General features: G+C 40.8%; 1 protein-coding gene across 1 annotated transcript in view; it reads right to left on the bottom strand.

Annotated features, from left to right (window-relative positions):
- Window positions 1–16,127, bottom strand: part of CELF2 (CUGBP Elav-like family member 2) — a 242,289-nt gene that overhangs the window by 126,573 nt on the left and 99,589 nt on the right. The window contains exon 2 of the mRNA XM_075709724.1: window positions 1,595–1,791. Coding sequence (XP_075565839.1) covers window positions 1,595–1,791 — 197 coding nt within the window. The remainder of the gene's footprint in view (window positions 1–1,594; window positions 1,792–16,127) is intronic.

Below are 16,127 nucleotides of genomic sequence, written 5' to 3'. Positions count from 1 at the left end.
TTTTAGTGGTTTAAACTAAGTAGGAGTTTGCTCATCCATAGCAGCCTGGACTGCAGAAAATCCAGTTGCTTGACCTCTTAATGCTGTCTTCTATCCAGCATTACAAGAAAAAGACACTTGGTGAGGGCTCTGTGCTAACAGAGTAGGGGTCTACATGCTACAATACATCAATCCTGGGAAATGGAGGGAGCTGGAAGCAGAACTACACTGAATTCTCCAGCCAGAAATAACTTCTGCTTCTGAAAGGAAAGAGCAGTCTAGTATGGGGACTTGATTAGCAGCAAGGTATGGTGAGATGAACCCACTTCCTGACATCGGTGTGACACCAATGCACAGAGTCTTTTAACCAGAAGTGCAAGCAACCCAAAATGAACTAGTATCACCCAAAGCACAAGACTGCTTAAATCAGGGCAGCAAAGAAGAGGCCACCGAGAGAATCCTCTGCCCCATACCAGGGCAAGGAGGAAATGCTGAGCCTTGGCAGTGCTTTGCACAAAAGCACAGGAGCACCCCAAGTTGTGCTGTGTGCCTCACACAACAGCAGTCACCTCTCACTGAACTGGAAATCTCAAGTGAGTGCCGTTTTGCACTGGTAGTTAGCTGCTAGCCCACCAAATCATTTTATGATATTCTCTGTAGCATGTGTGCTTTAAAGCTTTTTAGAAGCAGTGGCAGGAGTGCAGTAAGAATGAGTAACTACCTAGTAACCTTAGAGCCAGGCACACATGCATATCTAGTTACGCCTCTGAGCTGCACTAATTATTTGTAATGCTAGCAACACTTTCATATTCCAAACCTAAAGAACTCAAAGTGTAAATGAAAGTATACAGCTATTTAGGGAGAAAAATGCATTCTGTGAAACAAAATATTCACTTTCAGTTTACATGCAAGCATATGTTATACCTACATAGCTATAATACACAGAATCTCACGTCTAAATGTGCATAGATATACAGTCAAAGAAGGCAATATAGCTGAGGACAAATACTTTACATGTGTATGGAAAAAAAACGCAGGAAGGAAAACCAACCCTTTCTTTTTTAAAAATACCAGTGCCAAAGATCAATCCTTTAACATGACTACAGAAAAGAAATCAGATTTAGGAAAAAGGGCAGGGCGACTCTATTTTTTAATTTTTACTGTCTCTGGAGCAATGACGTAGCAAGAGCCCACCACTATCCCTTCTCTCCTCCTGTATCCTGAAAGTTATTCCCACCTGGGGTGCAAAGAGAGGAAACGAAAGGAAGTAGAAAATTATATTTTTCATGATCTAATCCCGGGAAAGTGACCGCTCCGGTTTCCGTGTCTCTTGGCAATAATACTTTAAACAAGGATGCCAATATTTTGTTATTTTTTGCACAGTTGGAATGCGCACTTACAGATAACAGACATTTAAACTGCGATTTAAGAAGAGGAGGAAGACAGTAATCAATAGGTATTCAGGAGTCCTCTCCTCTTAAGACTGCTGCATAGCTCAACACAGTGTGCTTCTAAACACACAGCCCAGATGCAAACCTCTTCAGAAACCCTGAAGGCAAGCAAGATCATCAGAAAAAAAACCAAACTGAAAGCAAAGAGAGCACAACTACTGTACCTTTACTTTGGGGAGGGTTCTGACTTCTGTCTCGGAGAACATTAATCTGGTAGACAGCTCCATAAGGCTCAAAAAGTTCTTTTAACTCTTTTTCCGACCATGAACGGGGAATCTGTCCAACAAACATCTTAATGGCATCTGGGTCTGGTTGGTCTGAATGATCCAAAGCTCCATTCATCTTGTTAGCTGTGCCGTTACTAGAAAGTGGAAAAGGAGATTAAAAAGAGAAGGCGAATTAGGAGACTACGCAGTCTTCATGTGCGCTAGATGCAGAAGATGATGTCAACTGGCACAAAGCAGAAAAAAAAGTCAGTATTTAATTAATAGCATAAGTATAATGAACAAAAACCAATGTGATTACATTTTTCATTGAGTCTGGTTTTCTCTGCAGGCTGCTGCTTAATGTCATTATATAAGAAGAGAGTGGCACAACGCAAACGGGGACTTTTGCATTTTAAAGCAAAGGATAGTTGCAAATAAGCGCATATTTCCCTCCGTGGCTGTTGTAAACAGAACTGCAGTGAATTCTCACTAAACTGGCTACTGGCAGAAATAAGGCAGTGCGTGTGTGCGTGTGTGTGTGTGTGTTTTGTAATAAAGTCACATGAAAGGAATATGAAACATTTGGCAATCTGTCAGATGACTAATGCAAGATGCCAGCGATGAATTTGCAGATTGTGTGAAGCATCCATGTGTGCATCAAATTAGTATGATATTGCCTAGAATGGAAAACACTCCAGCTATGCGGCTGGTTGCTGCCGATTAGTTGCCTACGCTCTTTAAAAAGGAAAAGCAGTCTGGAGAGCTTCAGTTTAAAGCACATTGTTTATTGCACCCTGGTATAAAAACCCCACACGATTCCAAAAGAGAAGGCAGTGGCAAAATTGCCTACTTTGCTGCAAAAATTAAAATGCTGCTTCAAAAAGTTTTTCTCCCTGCAAAAGGACATTAGATTTTTGAAATTTTTCACACCCTATAAATTATTACCCTATCTGATCTCCAGATGTACATCTAAGTTTAAAACAACCACACACTTTTGCAGGGGAAAAGAACAAAAAATAACCTGCTCTTAGACACAAATGACGTATCGTGATTTAGGAAGAGTTGTAGTCTTATAAGGAACACACATCATTTTAAATACTGAACAAAAGTAAAAATACAAAAAACCCCTCATGCCATTATTGATAATTAAGGACAATCATTTCAACTAATTACTTGGCTAGAGATTCCATAAGTGATGATAATTTTTGAATGCTTCAGTTTCAAGAAAGAACACTAATGAGACGTGACATTTAGAGCATTCCCCCCATCTTTCCACCGGGGAAAGGGGGGAAATGGCCTGTGTTCAGCGATCATCGCAGAATTCAGGCATTTCAGAACCACCTGCCACTTTTGAAAAACTTGGCTTTAATTACAATTTCTCCATTTGATGATTGCTTAGGACAGAATGCCCACAGGAGGACCAAAATCATATTTCACATGTGAAAAAAAAAAAAAAATCTAAGAATGGCAAGAAAAAAAAACAATCTTGTGTAATTCCCCTGTCTCACAGCTATAACCTGTGCAAAGACAAATTTATTTAGTTTCATGTGTTTCATCTCCTTGAAAGCATAATTCATCTGAACACATCAATATGCCCATATTAACTTCCGCACTTTTCCCTGCTTACTGCAGGAAGGAGAGAGATACATTAAGCGCACATTTTAAACCAACAACAAGAAGTCTGATCATCACTTGTGAAGTGTCTTCAACATGGATCAGCAGACAATGGGATTTATCACACTCATTTATTAGACAAAATTTCTACTGATTCTAGCGGCAGTCTTGCCTGAATAAGAGACTGAAAGATTTGGTCCAACATTTTATATCACGTTTCATGCACAAATACCCTTTCTGGTCTTACACATGCTCTTCATTTTGAAGATGTTCTACAGGTAAAAACTGTATTTTCCACACATACCTGACACTTAAGCCAAACCAACCAAAGAACCACCCCCCGCAAAATCTCCAAGAAACAGAAAACCTCCGACTTACTCACTTGCATGCTACTCCATGGGAACAACTCTCAAGACTTTCATGGAGCAGTAGGGTCCTACATGACATTTATACCTCTAGAAAATCAGTCCATTTTTTCTTTCTAATTCCTCTTCCTTTATGTAAACCCCAGTCCATTAAATAGCCTCCCTAGTAGGGGGGTGGAAAAAATCCCTGACCCATCACTTAATTAAGCAAAATGCTCACATACTGTTTTGGACTTGCGAAGACAGAAAAAGGTAGAAGCTTAGCTGTGCAGTGCCCAGCTTTGCCCTGGACTCAGTCAACTATTTTCTTTCAGAAATCGGCTTCACTTTTTGCTTCATCTATTCTCTATATTGTTTACATTAAAAAATTAATTGTGTTCATTTTTAAATTATGCCCTTCATCTATTCTCTCTGTTGGATCCCTTCTTTAAGAAATCCATACACAATTGCTACTTTAGCCCAAAATTGCAGCAAAGATCATACTTAACAAAGAATAACAAGTTTATTCCTTCGCTTTTTCCTTTACCCAAACCACCTTTACCACCAAGAGCACCACAATTTCCATTGCTAACAAGCCAATTTTTAGGAAACCACAAAACCAAACTCTTCTAACTGTTTTCTCAGGTTAATTACCCCATTAGCATCAAGTTACTGCTTTGAGCTAAAGGTTTAAGCACAGGCCAAGATCTCTTCTAATTCCACAAAATGCTTAAGCCCTTTCTTTACTTTGGTGGAACTGAAGTCAAATTACATTGCTCATACCCCTTATATGCTTTATTGGATAAAGACGGTTAAAGACTCTGACGCCAGGTGTAGGCCACCGTATGCTGGACTAAATTCCACCATCCACTGACGGCTCTCCCAATCCACTAACTCCTGCAGATTTAGGAAAAAACCAAGCGTAACAGACTTTTCTTTATAATCCTTTTCTACCACAAGGTAGAGGTTTCACTGCGCTGCCAACATGTTGGGGGGTTGATAGGCAAGTTCAGTCTGCAGAGGGCACTCATTTCTGCAAGCACAGCTGGGCTCCTTTCTAAATTTCATTTCCTTTGACTTCAGTGAAAACTAAGGCTCTCGAGCACCTCAGAGAAGGGATCTCACTGTCACTGTCGGGGTTTTGAGGAGTGCATGAGCACTGTCACAGCAATGGCACTTAGAGTAGCATCCTCACCGAGCTCTGGCAGTAGCCATAGGACTACAGCCAATGCAGACAAACTGAACAAGCAAATAAAACAAAAGAGAGGTAACAATAGAAAAAAAAACCCCGATTTTACAGATTCTATGGATCCAATCCCTGCAGTGTACTTGAAGGTTCCACTGAGGAACACAACCAGACAGCACACCTGCCTGATGGTTCCGTTGTCACTGAGCTTGTTGGGTCAATAAAAAATCCAGCCAAATATTCTTGATCCCTTGCAAATAATCTCTCCTAAAGATGAACTCCCTTATCCTCTCCCAACCTTCATCTTCACCCAGTGGACATGCACCAAGGACACCCAGTGGACATGGACTGCTCTGCACCAAGACCTCTTAGTCACCAACAGCTGCAGGGTTTTTTGTTACCTCTCTTTGCCAACACGATGGCTCTCAGAAGAATTGGCTCCTTCTTTCCCCCATCTTCCCTTCCTGCTGTACCCAAGAAATAACAAGGCAAAAGAGAAAGCCATGCGTGAAAGTTTCCAAGAGGAGGCAAAGCAATCCTTACAAAAGATTAGGACTATTTCTTGAAAGCAGGAGCATACAGAGATAGCTGTGTCTAGGGGACACTAATGAGAATGGGATCCCTTGACAATTACTGTCAGTACCCAAATGATGACATATGCTTTAAAAAAAAAAAAAAAAAAATTAGATTATGTGGCTTGCTGTCTCTACACCGCAGCAATCCTTCCCTCCATGGCCAATTTAGCCCATTGGACTCAGGGGTGACCCAGCACATCATCTCCACTGACAAGGTGTCATCTATATTGTAGAGAGCAGCCTGAGGGCAGAGATTAAGCCACTGAGTCGCTGGCTGCTTGTGGTTGCTGCCAGAGCATCCTCTCTCTCAATTTGTGCCAATTTTCCTTCTAATAACCTAACTACCATCCCATCATTTCAGCAAGTTGACAGGGCCACTCTTTGAGGAGCTAGAGATTGTTTTAATATCGCTGCTGCTTAAGCAGGAGCACTGGAAAAACCTAGTAGACGCCTTCTCTGTCTCTCCCATTCATATCTGTAATTACAGCAAGACTGCTAAAAGTGAACTGACCGCTAAGGAGAGAGAGGCAGACTTCAGAAACAAGGTCTGGATCAAAAGGGACTCTTAAATTCATCACTGTTAAGAGCTTTGGCGTTAATCCACGTTCATTTCCATTAATGAGCTAGGTGTCAAGCCAGGTGCTGAGAAACATCTGTTAACAGGGACCAAACGGGTTTACACGAGATCTGGTTTTCAAATCCATTTTTAACCCTGCCCAGAACCCTTCTCATGGTTCTGTTTTGGTGAATTCATGTCTCAACCCTCACCCTATTTTAGTGGTTTTACCATTTTGCTGGGGATTTTCCTTTTTCATGTTCTATGGTATAAGACATCTGTAGGAGAACACTGAACTCCCTCTAAGAGCCAGCGTAACAAGAACAACATGATAACGAACGGGTTCCAAATGTAAAGACTACTAAATCCACCCCAGCGCAGAGGCATTTACAGGCATCAGGGGTTTACAGTAATAAATATTTACATCCGAGCTGTGGAGTCGCTGCCAGGATATCACACAAGCTGACAAAAGGGACAACACCCGTTTGAAGGACTCCAACTGCTGTCAAGAGAGACAAACAAGCATCACCTTACCGTACTCGAAAGATCATAATTGCTGGTTTACGAGCAAATTTTATCTGGAAGGACCCAAAAGGGCTCTATAAACTCATTGTTTATAGAGGAATGACTTCATCGTAAGGTGACAGACGGCAGCTGTTTAATGACATGGAGCATTATCGCACAACAATTTCAGCCAGTAAGGCTAGAACAATACCCTACCCAATTGAAAACGGCAGGGGGTTGCGATTTATAGACTCACAATGTAATTACTGAAACTGGATTTTGGCCAGCAAAATAAGGGCCAGAACCTCTGACAAACAAAAAAAGAAGCCATTCCGTATTTTTAAGCCGTAAATGACCAGGTCTCTGTGTTTTGGGGGGAAAAAGGTCATCTCCAGAAACTTTCTGGCCCATCAGCATTTTCACGGCACAGTTGCTCAAACGCAGCTCAAAGGAAAGATGATGTTTCAAAAATCATTAACTGCTTCTGCTGTAGTGTCTTGTACGGTTTTTGGCAGAGCTATTAAACGCTAATAATACTAATAATTATTATTAAGTAACGTATATCCATAGCAGCAGTTGCTAAATGAACCTGACATCATGCCCAATGAACAAAGCAGCATACGGCAGGACGGTTGGTCCTATGCATGCAGTAATGTCTATAAAATAATTCTGTCGTGGCTTCCCTGCATCCACTGGCAGGGACGACAACTGAGCAGCTATAAGGCTTGCAAAGCTGCCATTCTGCTACACTTGAAGGCCTACTGCAATTGCCGGAGGGATACCAAAACTCGGAGCTCGCCAAACATTCTCCCTTACTCCATCCTACAGACCCATAAAGCCTTTAACAAAGAGCTGAGCAATTCTTCATCCATCCAGCAGAGAGCAACTGCACTTGCACTCACACACGCACATTAACTACATGAACAATTCTGATGGCTTTTAATACCTGACATCCAATGCTCAGGCTTTATTCTTCTCAGTAGATAATAATATTCAAGTGCTCGTGTAAGTGCTGAACGGTAAATGCAAAGATTTTCTTCTTGTTTTGCCTCTACATTGGCAGAAATTAGCTGTAAAAGCATAAAGTTTAAGACAATGGAGTCCTTTTTACTGCCCTGATAATTTAAATTTTACAGTTATTTTTCTGGTGAAATCAGTGATTAGCTGTAGCTCAGCTTTGCTAACTCTCCATATATTAGATCATACAAATCATGGCAAACCATTGTTACTATAGGAGATACTTGTCTTCTGATTAATTCCAAATTTAGTACATGTGATCACCTTAATGCCTTAAATGCAAATTTTAGGTAAGGTAAGAAGGTAGCATCTTGTCACAGAGGAAAAAAGATTTCAAAATCTGGGGAAAAAAAAACTCTTCCTACCTTGAAAAATGTTTTGATGGGGAATAAATTTGGGCTGGGAGAAGGAGAAGCAGAGGGAAGTTGCCTTTCAAGCAGGTAGGTCAGACTGCATGATACTAAGGGCAATATGAATTGGGAAAAGTACTGAACAAAATACATACTAGAGATACATCACGAGAGAGCTGAGCATACCTGAGATAAAACACATTGTTTTTTAGAGATATCTCGATACAAAAGAAAATCATAATAAGAGCTATGTTAAAATGCAGTTACCTTTTCAGCTTGTGGTGCACATTGGAGCACACACACTCTTTTGTGCTAAGGCTTCTTGACTTCATAAAATTAGCCCTCAGAGTTCTGCTCACCAAAGCAAATGAGAGCGGGTCTGTCCCTGCTTGGCTGCAACCTCCCCACTGCTCACTGCTGAACATTCTCCTCTAGAGGCTGGTGGCTCTTCAGGTGCTCAGCCTCTGTGTTGCTGCACCACCTCCATTCCAAACCTGTTTGATTTAAGGCTGGGGTTTCAACCTAAACCCTGGATACCCTTTGTTTGCATGTTTAAAACTACAAAATGATGTTATTTTAATGTCCTGCTTTTGGTAATGCCTCCTAGAACTGTAGAGTCAAGCAACAGTAACTTTGCAAAAGCTTTGTACGTCTGCTACATCACACCTTCAAAAAAACCCCTTACATTCATATACATTGAAAAAAAATAATGTCCAATGTGTCTCAGACTGTCTCAACTCTTACTGCTGGTGTAGGTACCTATTTTTCGTCAAGCAAATTATTTTTTAGAACACACAGTAGTGCTCAGTGATGTGTATGTGCTGTATACAGACACAAGTGGAGTAACTCATATAAGTTAAAATATATGTAAACAAGAGAATGAACAAGTGCAGAAGTGAAGGCAAACTGAGAGTGGAAGAGGTTTGGTTTTCTGGAAGTCCTCTATTTTGGAAACCAATTAAATATCATTGCTAATTCATCCAATAGTGAGAGCAAACAATTAAATATACCATCTGTACAGGTCTGAACTGGGTACCATCTTTTTGTTTATGCTGATAAAACTCAAAATGGTCTATTTTCAGTATTTTTAAGGATTTGCCTACACTGGCCTATAGATTTTACTATACTGAAACTAGCAGAAGCTCAACAGTCAGTGACAGACACCTATCTTTTAATGGCTGAAGAAAACCAAACCCACCCCACCCCAACCCTTCCTGTCTTGAGTTTGTTTACCCTCTTGTTCAAATATGGATGAGGATCACAAGTTTCTAGGGATACATGACAAGAATGACTAAAATAAGTACTTGGATATCCAAACTAAGAGGCTATGTATTAACCCCCAGTCTTGTTCTTCCAGGCTGTCCTGTAGGCTTTGGGAACCAATTAGTTCAAGGCTAGATGAGGTCTGCCAAGCAATAGTGTTCTGCAACATAAAGCTCAGCTTAGGCAATCACCCAATAAGTCATTTTTGCTTTCTGGGCAGAATTTGCTCTGTACATTAAACCCTCAAACAAGATTGGGTCTGTCTTCATCAGGTGTAAGGTAGGTGCATTTCTAACTCTACAGCAGGAGAGAAGTACCAACCAGAGTTAAGACATGTCTGATAATCACCTAGTCATGAATTTTATATATCTGTTTTCTGTTGGCCAACTCCTAGATGGGCATCTGCACATCTGGTCTTGACCTGGAGAGCCTAGCATTAACAAAAGCTTCTAATTTATAATTTTTCTATCTCTCAACTAATATCTGTTATGGCAGGAAGACAATCCTGGCAGATCACCACAACTATGACTGTCACAATGACTGCAATTTACTGTTCCACTCTTCTGCTCCTCCCAACTTTTTCCTTTGTAATCTCTTTGGGGAAGAGGCTGTCCTTTTGCATAAATAACTGTGCTATATCTAAAAGGGACTCAAATAGGAAAGGGGTTCTCTCTGTGTTACTGTAAGCTGGACAGTAACACAAGAGAGCACTCACGTGCTTCCACAACTATATTAGTTTTGGGGCACCGATTGATATAATTTTTCACGTGAAGTTGAGTCTGAAGTAGCTGACTACTCAGTATTAATGGTGTGGATTATTAATGCCTTGCTTTACTGATTACAGATATTTGTAATGAAGCATACTTCTTTCTGTGTGGCAGGAAACATTTATCGGTATTACTTAAGAAAAAAAAGTATTTGATTACACCCAAATGCTTACATATTTGTGACATGTCAACAACCAAATTAGAATAGTACCAGGCTTTTAAAATTCAGGACATGTAGGACCATCTGTTTTCTTGTCAACAACCTCAGCCTCTCTCTCCACATTCCAAACACTTATTGCTCCGATTTACAAAGTTGTTACCCAATTCCCTTCTTCCTTTGCCCCCCCAAAAAACTTCAAAGGTAGTACTGAAGGCTTAAAAAAAAATTTTTTTTTTTTACTTGATAATGAATGACGTGACTATTTCAGGAAGTTTTACATCCAGGCTTGGATCTACAAGTTCTTATGAGGTTTGCAAAGACTTACCTAGTTTATGGCAAACTGTGTCCTCGAGGAGGGGTTGGGGGGCTGGAGGGCATGGGAAAGGTGTCCTCCAAACGTTTGTTTTGAAACACCTCTATTTCTGTGTGCTAAAGTCAAGTGATTATTGCAAGAAGTAATTTACAGTCCAACGTATTTCAAGACTGGTACCCACGTGTGTACACACATGCTCCGACTTGCTCCCAGCTGAGCTCCACAAAGCGCAGGGAGCTATTTTCATAGGGCCCAAAAGCATATGTCCAAAGAGAGGGAGGCCAACGGCTCGTGCCTGACATGGCTGCTTTACCTAAACAGCTTCCTTAAAAAGGGAATGGAAGATCACAGTGCTGCTCATATTAAGGGCACAGCCAATTTCATTTAGCTGTGCTTATTTATGTGAGATCTCAAATAGACAATTAAAGCAAGCTGTGACATTCAATTTTCTTACTTAAAACAAAATATCCTATCAAGTTCACCCATGCTCCCCCCTTTTACAAATCTGAATATAAGAAAAGATTATTGTCCAAAGTGTGATGCAATTGTAATTTTAACAAGTTGAGCATCGTTATAGCAAAATCCCCCTCAGCTGATTTTTTTTAAACCATTTCTTCATTTTTTTGACACCACATCTGGCATATAGAATACAGATGATCATTTGTTTATATATCTGTCTAAATGCCTTTTCCAAACACAGCCAGATGGAGCCTTTCAAAATCAAATTAATTTCAGATTAATTCACTCTGGACCCACTCCAGTTTCATGACTCTATGCTTTGAGGCACCATCTAAATTGATTTAGAGTCACGAACTTAGAGAGCTCAAGTCCTTAGGTGTAGAAAAAAAAAGATCCTTCTTGCATACTGAAAGAGTCAGCAAATCAAAAGAGTCCACGATCGTAAGTTTTGGCTGCTTCAAAAAACCCCCCAAACCAACCTAAGAATGCATCAGTCTATATAGTGCCAAAATCATATATAAAAATAACTTCATATGTCATCCTAGAAAAATCACACTAGAATTTACATCTTCAATGCCTCCCTTGCTGAGTCCAATAAAATTTATTGCTCTAATTAAAAAGCAAAATAAAAAAAGTGTTGTTCTAAACCTCGCAATAAGCAGCAGTCATAGAAAGATAGGAGACAGGTAATAAAAATCTCCACTGCAATGGATTTATCTAAGGAACTATAAACAAATGTAGCCTGCAAACACTGTGGGCTTGCATACTGTCAATCCTCTATGGATGCCTTTATTATCTCACTTGTTTCAATTGCAATTTGGGTTTCCATGGAGATGTAACAGTCAACTCTGGAAAATTATAAGATAAATGTCAGGCAGTGATAACGGTGTTAATGAAGCTTCATTGACAAGCAGAACTATGCTTCAAATAATAGGCATATTTCTATTAGCATATGTATAACCTGTCCAGAAAAAGAAAGAAAAAAAATCCCAACAACAGGGAAAGACAATATTAAAAAATTAAAATGAAATTGTGTATACAGAAGATACGAGACACACAACAAAATGTTGCATCTATGTGAAATGATGAATTCCTAACAGACAGAAGAGCTGTGGGTTCGAAATTTAATTGCCTGATTCCTCTTGAAATTTTTGCACTCAGCTATCAGGCTGAGAAAGCACTTTGCTGACACGCGCAGACACACTTTTGCATGGTGTGACTCTTGTTTCCTTACAACGTGAGGCTGGAAGGATCTGCTTCACAAGGCACTTTAAAGCATGCTATTTTATAATGCGCAAATACAGCTGCAGTGAGCTGTTAGAAAGATGCAGACCTCAGTGGAAACACTAATAGCGCATACACAAACACGGCACACGCTACGAGAGCTCTCGGGTATCGTACATGCTCAGATTAGGGCGGCCGGTCCACCTCTACACGATGGGTCATCATGATACTGCTGGGGTGACAACCGTGAGCACTTCAGCGTGGTGTGGCCTTGACCTGCTTCTGCACTTACCAACCTTGCAGAAAGCACGGAGAAGCTGTGAGTCATCTGCGAAGGACTGTAGCCAACTTTTTACTTTCCACACACGGAAAGGTTTTGGTGAACTGGAGGTCAAAGAGGTGACAAAGCTGATTTCTGCAGCACACAGGAAAACGCAGACCATCATGCTTTATTTCAATGAATCAAGCGTTTCACTTGGGCAGGGTGGACTTCCACCAGTGGCCAGGGGAAGGTGAAGGAGTTTGGCTATTCCAGCACTTCAGGTTTCATTTTGGCAACCTATCAGAAGCCAGAAGGACTAGGGCAGGAGTGGGGCGATCCCACCCCAGAGAAGTGCAGGGAAATTTTTGCAGGTGGATAAAATGTGCCTATTTATTAGGTGGTATTGCCTCCGGCTGGAGAACTAAGAGGTGCTAGAGGTTGTTCCTATCTCTTCTCACCCCACTATTTGGCCTTGGGAATTTTAGTCCCTTGCTTGACTTTGTAACTCTTTCAGGTAGAGTCAATCCTCCTGTACGGAGTCTTGGAAAACAGGGTTCTGGTATTCGCCGAGCATTAGAGAGGCTATAGATAAAATAATGAAGCTGAAAATCAAGATCAGGCTTGGTTTAGTGGAAGAGAAGGGCAAAATTTTAAACATACAAGCAAACAAAGAAGAAAATCTTTATCCATCCCAAGGCTTGAAGGTAAAGTAGGTGGGCAGGCAAAACTATGGGAATTGTGGGAAAGCTCTCAAATGTTATTGGGATAAATAATCTTATTAAACTCTAGCTCAACTGAATAGCTGCACACAGGGCAGAAGACAAGCTGACTTTGCCATTTAAATGGAAAATACAGCAGGGGTGTGGGGTTGGGGGCAGAGGTTTTTTTGCTCTTTTTCCCCTCCTCTCCTCAGAACACATCCATTCCTCCTACCTCTTCTAAATTCTGCCTTAGTAAAGGAAAACATGAGTGTTGTCTGGGAAATACTTCTCAGTTCTTCAGAGAGGAGTCATCTTTGTCCAGCCAGGTTTTTGGGGCAGGAAAGGGAGTTGGAAAAGTGCCCAGCCCTTCTCTAGAGCAGACCTCAGCTCTGATCAGACTGCTGGACAACAACAAAATCAACAGAGGGGTTTTTTTTCAAGTTGTATTACAGGGAAGCTTAAAAAAAAAATCCAAAAGTTTCCTTTTCTGAATCTTTTCTAAGTACTCCTCAATATAACATACTAGAAAAATCTACCTACCTCATTAGTTTGCTACTAAACTGTCAGTAGTTAGAAAGTGATTTTCTCCAGTGACTTTCAACACATGTATAACTCACCCTAGTGTTTTTGGGGGGAGGGAGAAACCCCCCCAAACTCTAATATTACTGGTAGTTGATTCTATGTTACAAGAAGTACTCCTACGAGCTTTATGGAAGACAGAGTAATGGGTTAAGCTGGAGCCTTGATTCAACTTCAGCTGGGCAAGTCTTACACGCTAGTGCTAGCGTCAAATGGTGGCAGAACCAGGTCCCACCACATATACCACTATCAACACATGCAACCATGATACGTAGATTACAGAAGAGAAACTGGCTGCGAAGCCAGAATGCTAAGCAATTTTTAATGAAAAAACCACTATGTGTGCTAGATGGAAAGCATTGCCATGTACACATGGTAAAATGGGCCACGCTGTCTCCGTTTTGCACTTGTTGAAACCTCTGAAACCCTTTGCAATGTATCTTCTAAGCTCTTCAAAGAAGGATTCATTTTCCTTTGTATTTTGGGTTACCAGCAGTTACACTTTTATATCTGAAGAGAAAGCAGTTATGTAAAAGGCTAAGTAGCACCAGCACACAAGTAGTCAACAACAGATTTGAGCCTTTAAGGTAAACTCTCATTATGGTACAAGACTGTATTTAGTTTCTTATTTTTACCCTAATATTGCAAATAAGTTACTTTGCTCCACTGGTTATGCTGTTCTTTTGAGGCTCACAAAAAAATAAACAACTACACACAATTAGGAAAGGAGCAACTCCTCCTTTAAAGGCATCATTCAAAGAAAGACAAAACCCTCAGAAAAACTGGTTTAAGTTTTCCTAATAAACATACCATGAAAAATCCCCACGAAACCACACCCTAACACACACACACTTCCCAAGTCATATGGCAGTCATTTATGGGGACATTTGTGACTTCAAAGACAGACCTCCATCTTCTAGTTGGGAGTTTCCAGGGCATGCTGCGCAAATGCAGCATTGGGGAAAGAGCAGAGCGCTGCCATTTGGAACTTGTTTGCCAAATTGACAGGAAAATGCATCTTGAAAAGTTGCCGAAAACCATGTTTTGAAGGTCACGGTAAATACTTGCAGCAGGAGAAATTTAAAAGGGTGAGATAACTTCCTAATTGTATGTTTTGGACAAAAGCTTATCCTAGTGGGTTATGTTTTGCTGTGGAGGTTTTATTCATAAGTGAAAATGAACCCAGGTCTTGAGCACTTGCTGGCACTTTTCCAGAAGAAATGGGAAAGGAGGAGATGGGAAAAAACGGGAATACCATCCACATCCCTTTGACCATCCCACGACGTACAAAGCTTCTTAACTTCAATAGCCTTGTGCAACAGAAAAGGTAGTTAAACACTTGTGGATGTATTTTTAAGCTCCCTGTAACATACTCGACCTGTGGAAACTTGGCCAGCTCAGGTTTGGCTGGCTGTCAGCAGCAGTGTGAAACGCAGTGCGATTTATAGAAATCTCTGTCATCACACCACAGGGTTAATTTCTTTCCTTCTTTTTTCTCTTTCTCTCCTCCCCCTGAAAGTGGAAAACTTCTATTTGTGATGACAAGTCTTTGGAAAGCTGGCGGATTAGTAACACCATGTGGTTCCCTAAGATCTCTAGCCCTCTTCCAACTGTTTCTCCATATAACCCCTCTCCGTAAGGTCAGCAGCACCTTCGCGCAGCAGATGGAAAAAGGGAAGAGGCCTGCCCCAGGGCAGGTGGAGGAACCTGGATGCTGCCGATGGGAGAATATAGACTTGAAGCTCACAGGTCTCCATTCCTTGATAGAGGAAACAGAGGGGACTCCAAGCATCAAATATGGGACTGTAATAATATGAACATTTACTTTAATGATTTGAAGGTGGAACCTGCTGGGCTTACCACTGTAAGAGAGAGATACAGAGAAAAAATGTGAAGCCTGAATTTTCATTCTGACTGCTACCACTGGAGAACTGCGGACTTGTGCTCATTTTGGTTTAATGCAGGGAAGGATATCTGTGCCCGATTGCCCATGCAGTCTCTCACAATAGACAGCGACCAGCTGGGCAGTAGGTCAGCTATGAACACCAAACGTGGAACTTGACTTGAGCAATTTCAAATTCATTGAGAAGGCTATTACTTACAGATTATTTTAAGGCACATCAGTTTTCTTACTATAACCATCCTTCAGAGAAGACAATCCGATAGAAGAACGAAACTGGGAAGTGTTTCTAGTGGTAAAGAGCAGAGGACTATGCAACCAAGAAACCCATTTCTCAGCCACACTCTATCAGAAGTCTCTCCTTTTGCTGTGCTTATCATCCTCACCTCATCGGTACATTATGTTCCCATCCCAGTGAAGTACTATGAAACACTCAGAGGAAAGCACTACATAAATGTTGAACTGTTATGTTACTAAAGACAAAAAAAAACCCGTCATGGTACATTTTTTTCTTTTAACTTCATGCAATTCTAATTTGTCTTTTAAAAGCAGTATTTGAAAATTATGCAATACAGCAGAAGTAAAGTGGCTTCCAAAGCCACTATTATTATTTGCATCGCAGGGGTATCTCTGAGGCCCCAAACAATGCTGGCTGCTTTTTAAGTAGCAGACCTAATTTTATTAGTAAGCCCAGATGTTTTCCTACTATTTTCATAC

The sequence above is a fragment of the Pelecanus crispus genome, chromosome 1 (assembly GCF_030463565.1).
Source record: "Pelecanus crispus isolate bPelCri1 chromosome 1, bPelCri1.pri, whole genome shotgun sequence".
In the NCBI taxonomy this organism is placed as follows: Eukaryota; Metazoa; Chordata; class Aves; order Pelecaniformes; family Pelecanidae; genus Pelecanus; species Pelecanus crispus.
Note: the sequence above shows the minus strand (reverse complement) of the source record. Positions and strands in the feature narration are given on the sequence as shown.